Source organism: Etheostoma spectabile, chromosome 7 (genome assembly GCF_008692095.1).
Source record: "Etheostoma spectabile isolate EspeVRDwgs_2016 chromosome 7, UIUC_Espe_1.0, whole genome shotgun sequence".
Taxonomy (NCBI): Eukaryota; Metazoa; Chordata; class Actinopteri; order Perciformes; family Percidae; genus Etheostoma; species Etheostoma spectabile.
In genome coordinates this window covers 15,962,990-15,968,469 of record NC_045739.1, presented here as the reverse complement: position 1 = coordinate 15,968,469, position 5,480 = coordinate 15,962,990, and the positions used below count along the sequence as shown (strand labels likewise).

The 5,480-nt window shown below is 42.5% G+C and overlaps 1 protein-coding gene across 1 annotated transcript in view; it reads left to right on the top strand.

The window, feature by feature from the left end:
* The first annotated feature begins 1,193 nt into the window (after positions 1 to 1,193).
* Positions 1,194 to 5,480, top strand: part of amt (aminomethyltransferase) — an 8,135-nt gene continuing 3,848 nt past the window's right edge. Inside the window, exons 1-6 of the mRNA XM_032521079.1 lie at positions 1,194 to 1,485; positions 3,007 to 3,174; positions 3,365 to 3,445; positions 4,542 to 4,673; positions 4,775 to 4,853; positions 5,134 to 5,279. Of these exons, the coding sequence (XP_032376970.1) occupies positions 1,363 to 1,485; positions 3,007 to 3,174; positions 3,365 to 3,445; positions 4,542 to 4,673; positions 4,775 to 4,853; positions 5,134 to 5,279 (729 nt within the window). The 5' untranslated portion in view covers positions 1,194 to 1,362. The remainder of the gene's footprint in view (positions 1,486 to 3,006; positions 3,175 to 3,364; positions 3,446 to 4,541; positions 4,674 to 4,774; positions 4,854 to 5,133; positions 5,280 to 5,480) is intronic.

Sequence of the window (5,480 nt, the reverse complement as noted above, 5' to 3'; positions counted from 1 at the left end):
CTTCAATCTGTCGCTCTTCTTGTTCACGCAGTCTCCTCACACTCAGACACCCAATTACCAAAACAGCACCCACAGGAGCAGCAACGCGACACATTTAGTATCCACACAGGAGCCACACAATGACTAAAGTAATCCAACTGAAACTCAGATGAAATCCCAACAATCGAGTAAGTGTTGCCAGTAAAATCCTTGATGTATGAAAGCAAAAGGGAACCTCCAGGTTTTGCCTCAGAGTCCTGCTGGTGTGTGTCACTGAGCAACTGTGGGCCACCCCCCTCCTACAAAGTATGTTTGTGTGTCTATGTTCTGATTTAGCCCACCCTCGCTGCCCTGCGAGAGAGGTAGAGCAAGCTAGACAGAGAGAAAGAGAGAGAGAAACAGTCTTCGCAGGCCTATTACCCCCCTTCAAACATGCATGTGAGCCCAACCCTGCAGGCCCTCAAGGCCGAAAATAGCTGCAGAGGCATGGGTTATTATTAATTTCTCAGGCCGAAGGATGACTCAATGATCTGGGTGGAGGGCATGATGGGGTACATAGGGATAAACACACACAAACACACAAATACTCACTCATGGACAAACATTGGGTACACAGTCAGGTGAAGAGATGCCATTAAATGTCTTGATTCCCGTTGACTAAGGAAGAATAGAGCAATTGGCAAAATCCAACTCTTAAACATATAATTTGTACAATGAGAATAATGCAGACTTTTGGTCTGGTACTACTTTTAATATTATACATGAATGCTGGTAAAGGACACCACTGTTCTCTATTCACAGTACTTTGCTTTTTAAAGTCCACGTATAGTGTGTGAGGATTCTGTTGGCTCAGCAATTTAAGGTGTAGGCCATGATGTTTTCTGTCACTTCTCAATTGTGCAAATGGTGCAAAAACAGTAATTTATGTTGTAAATTAGCTATTGAGATAAAAAAGAAGGAATTTGTTAGATGCCAGTTGTTTTGCCCCGGTTGACCCATTGACAGCCACTTCCCTCAAAAGGAGAAAACAGTAGGGTGGGGTGTAACTGAGATGGCCTGCTAACGTTCTGCATCTGTCATCTTAAGAACAATTGCATATCTTATCTTTGTTTGATAAGTAGAGGCGCAAATCATCAAACAGTGAGTACACTCCTGCAGGGCTAACAGACCCATCAACTACATCTCCCGCAAGTCTTAGCGCCTCCCCTCAATTGCTGCCGCTTCATGTGTTTTTGCAAGAAGAGCAGAAATTCCTGAGTGTGCTCCGTAGTTTAGCAACACAGCGGATATGTTACCCATAAGGCGTGTGTGTATGTGTGTGTGAGAGAAAGAGAGAGAGGGAGAGAGGGAGAGAGAGAGTTTAGCGAGGACACAGGTGGCACGATGTGGGCTCGCTTGCTGGTTAGTGTCGGGGGTTCGGGGCTCAGGCTGCGGACTTCCAGGGACGGTTTTCTGCGGGCTGTTGGAGCTGGATGTGCAGGGAAGAGACAGGCTTCAAGTGCAGATGTAAGTGTCCCTGCACGGTAGACTTCTATCGCTAAAACTTATCCAAAGTGTTTGTGCATTTCGTTGGTTAACGCGGCTTAATCACTTTTTTGACGCGACGATGACGTGTCGTACAAAGTGTTAAATCATTAAGCATTCTTACCCTTTAAGTTTGTATAGCTCATGTTATCAGTACAATATTCCAATACTGATTATGTTAAAGTATCTGTGGCCCTCTAGTGTTATAAAATGTCACTGTTACAGGTTTTAGACATATAATGTGTTAATTGTTATCAGTAGGCCTATATGCTTTATTCCAGATTTCAAATTTCCTGCATTCTATATTTAAAATTTATGTTGCAAAAAATCAGTATACAGTGAGTGTTTGTGGTGTCAACGTTGGAGCTATTTTGGCTATCATTTGAAAGTGACCCCAGAAAACCTCATAATTAATCCCTGGTTCTTTTAGTTTTTAGTTAGTGTTCCTGCATATTACAATAATGACATCGGAGTGTATCACTGTCACAGCAGCAGTCAGTTCATGCAGACATAATGCACATCTGTCCCAGCAGACTGTCTCCCTCTGCCTGCTCCACTTCACTGAGCTGGACAACGTGATTTTATTAAAACCACGAGTGACTGACTCTACAGTACTGTCTGTCAGCATGATCTCTGCTAACTCAATGTGGGCCTTTGAATTGTGACTTTACCCAGATTGTGTGTGTGTGTGTGTGTGTGTGTGTGTGTGTGTGTTACAACCATAATAACTACCTCTCCTTTATTAATTGAAATTAATATCTGACTTTGGACTTGAACAGTTTGACAAAAACAATAAAGTGTTATGTAAAGTGCTGACACTCTCTGCCTCATGATGCAATTCAGCTGCTGCACTGATAATAACCCCCATAGACATAACCCTCTTGGCTGGCTGGTTCAAAGGTCAGAAAGCAGGGCAGAAAGAACAGAACACGGCAGCATAGAAATGACCGACCTATTGTTCTACCATTTGACAAGTATAAGCATCTTGCAATATGTTACAGTGGTTGGATTGTGATTACTTTTAAAAAATACCATATAGGCTAACAATCTAATTTTAAAGGTGCTCTAAGCGATGTTGGGCGATGTTACTTGTTATTGACGTTCAAATCCTTCCTGGCGGTTATTGGCTGGAACGCTGGAACACTTTTTGTGTATGCTTCGTGGTGCAGGTGGGCACAGTTTGTTGTTGTTGCCGTCTGTAGACCCTGGGCTGTCTACAGAGACCGCGTTTTTACAGTGTGCTCTGAGGACAGGCAGCTCGCAAATAGTGAGGAGACATTTGCTGTATGTGACAGTATATGTTGTAGCCCGCTTGACATCACTTAGACCACCTTTAAAGCATTTGTACAAACCTCACTGATGATTTAAACATTGTGTAGATATTCAAAAATCCTAATTGCAGCACCTTTTTAAGATACATAATTTCAACTATTTAGTATTATAATTAATATATCAACCCCCCCCCCCCCCCCCCCCCCCCCCCCCCCCCCCCCCGCCCCCCAGGCTGACTTGAAGAAGACTCCGCTATTTGACTTCCACAGGGAGCACGGGGGAAAGATGGTGGGGTTTGCAGGCTGGAGTTTGCCTGTCCAGTACAAAGACAGTCACATCGCCTCACACATGCACACCAGAGAGCACTGCTCCATCTTCGATGTCAGCCACATGCTGCAGGTGAGACGAGTGTAAACGGACACAAATACATACAGTACACTGCTGAACACAGGTAAACAAATATCAAGTTCATAGACACACATCATCATTGAAAAAAAACAGCACTTTGTCAATTAAATTGATTTTGATCCACCAAAAAATAAATTGCCATTGCTGTGTTTAAATATACCCAATCCATTTCTTTTGTCAGACCAAAGTCCACGGCAAAGACAGGGTGAAGTTCATGGAGTCTCTAGTAGTTGCAGACATTGCAGAACTCAAGGACAACCAGGTGAGATGAAGAATAGTTTCATGTTCAACCTGCAAGAACTATTTTGTTTGTCCACTTTCCTAGACATAATATAATGTACATAATATCTTTTAAGTTGATATGGGGAACTTGTTAGCTAACAGTTGGATATTTAAACATTCAGCAGATACATGAGCATTCATGTGAGTGTTTATGGCCACCTTTCTCTTTTTCGCTCTCCACCAACTCCTATGTTAGCCTGCTAGTCGCTAACTGTGTCTGTTTGCTGTTTGGTGCTGAGCAGGTGTACAGTGAAAACAGTTGCCTGTTACATCTTGAAACAGAGTTGATGTAAGCAGTGAGAGTGAAACAAAACAGAAAAGTCGTGGATCCGCACACCAAAACAATGAGCTGAAAGTGCAGCTTTCAGCTGAGAAGAACTGCAGAGTCGGCTCATTATAGCAGTGTTAAAGGAAAAGAAAGTACAAGGGATAAGAAATGATTCTATAACACTGACTTTGTTAAAAGAAAGCATCAGTGTTTTGTGGCGTTTCATCTGTCTTTTTCATCATTCTTAGTCCACATTTCAAGACAAAATATCAAGAAGGGAAAAAAAGGGACTTACTCTAAGCCCCAAACAAATGCAGCAGAGAAATGTGACTTCTTACTGTCTATCTGACGGCAGTTTTGTCTCGTCACTTGTGACTCCTTTTATAGACCGTTCTCAAAAGGCACCATGGCCAAAGCCTCTGAAATGGGACATAGTTTAGAACTGTGGTAGACTGACCCACTGTGGTTCTCCATCAGGTTAATCCTTGATGGATTTGAGATACATTCACGCCTGTATTAAGAGTTGAATCATTTCAGATTTTCCCAAACAAATACCTAGAGTTTTTAAAAAGAAGTAGTTTGGTTAAACTGATTTTGGATCAAATCCAGGGGAAAAGGAATCCAAAGGTTTTCTGCTACAAAAAGACTTTAGTCCCCCCCATTTTGGTTATTTAAACCAAATACTGATACATTTACAGAAATAATAATTCCTATGATTGGATCATCTCAGACACATTTATTGTGAACGAGCCATTGCACTAGATAACATGTTCACCCACTTATGTTTTTGTCTCTTTATCCTCACCAGGGTACATTGTCGCTCTTCACCTCTGAGAAAGGAGGGATTATTGATGACCTCATTGTGACAAAGACAGACCAGGGCTACCTCTATGTAGTCTCTAATGCTGGCTGCGCTGACAAAGACTCTGCTCATATGAAGGTAAATGCAGACAGAAAGTGAGTGCAGCCAGATAGATCTGACGGGTGGTAGACTCTATAGAGTGTCTGACGTGTGTGTGTGTGTGTGTGTGTCCCCTATAGGCCAGACTGGCAGAGTTCAAAGCTGCAGGTTTTGATGTGGATCTGGAGTTTCTTGATGAAGCGCTGATTGCTCTACAAGGTCAACTATTCTTTCTTACTTCATTCCTTTCCTCCACCCTCTATTTTTCTTCTGTATGTCAGCCCATCATTCTTCTGCCTTTCATCTTGTTTTCCTCCCTCTATCATGATCTCCCTTCTATTTAATTTCTCCCTTTCCCCAGTGTACGTTTCATTATTTCAGTTGTTTTTTTTGCTCTTCACTGAATCCTTTGTTCATTGGCTATTTCACATCCACTGTGTAGGACTCTCCGTGTCATAGTTTATGTAGATAGTTTATCAGTTAATTTGTGTGTTGTTAGGCCCATCCATGTCTCAGGTGCTCCAGGAGGGGCTGAAAGAGGATCTCAGTAAGCTGACGTTTATGACCTCCACCTTGGCCACTGTGTTTGGGATTCCTGGCTGCAGGGTCACTCGCTGCGGATACACTGGAGAGGACGGTGTGGAGGTCAGCATCTCTCTTTCTCTACTTTGCTACTTCCTCAGATTTGTAGATTTTACCCCCCACGAATGTGTCTTCTAGAGCCCGACCAATAAAGGATTTTTAAGGCTGATTCCGATACAAATATTTGGTTATTTAAAAATCCGATAACTTAAAATCCTTTGAAAAAGAGTGCCCTCTGGTGGACAAACTATGCAACGCCAACAC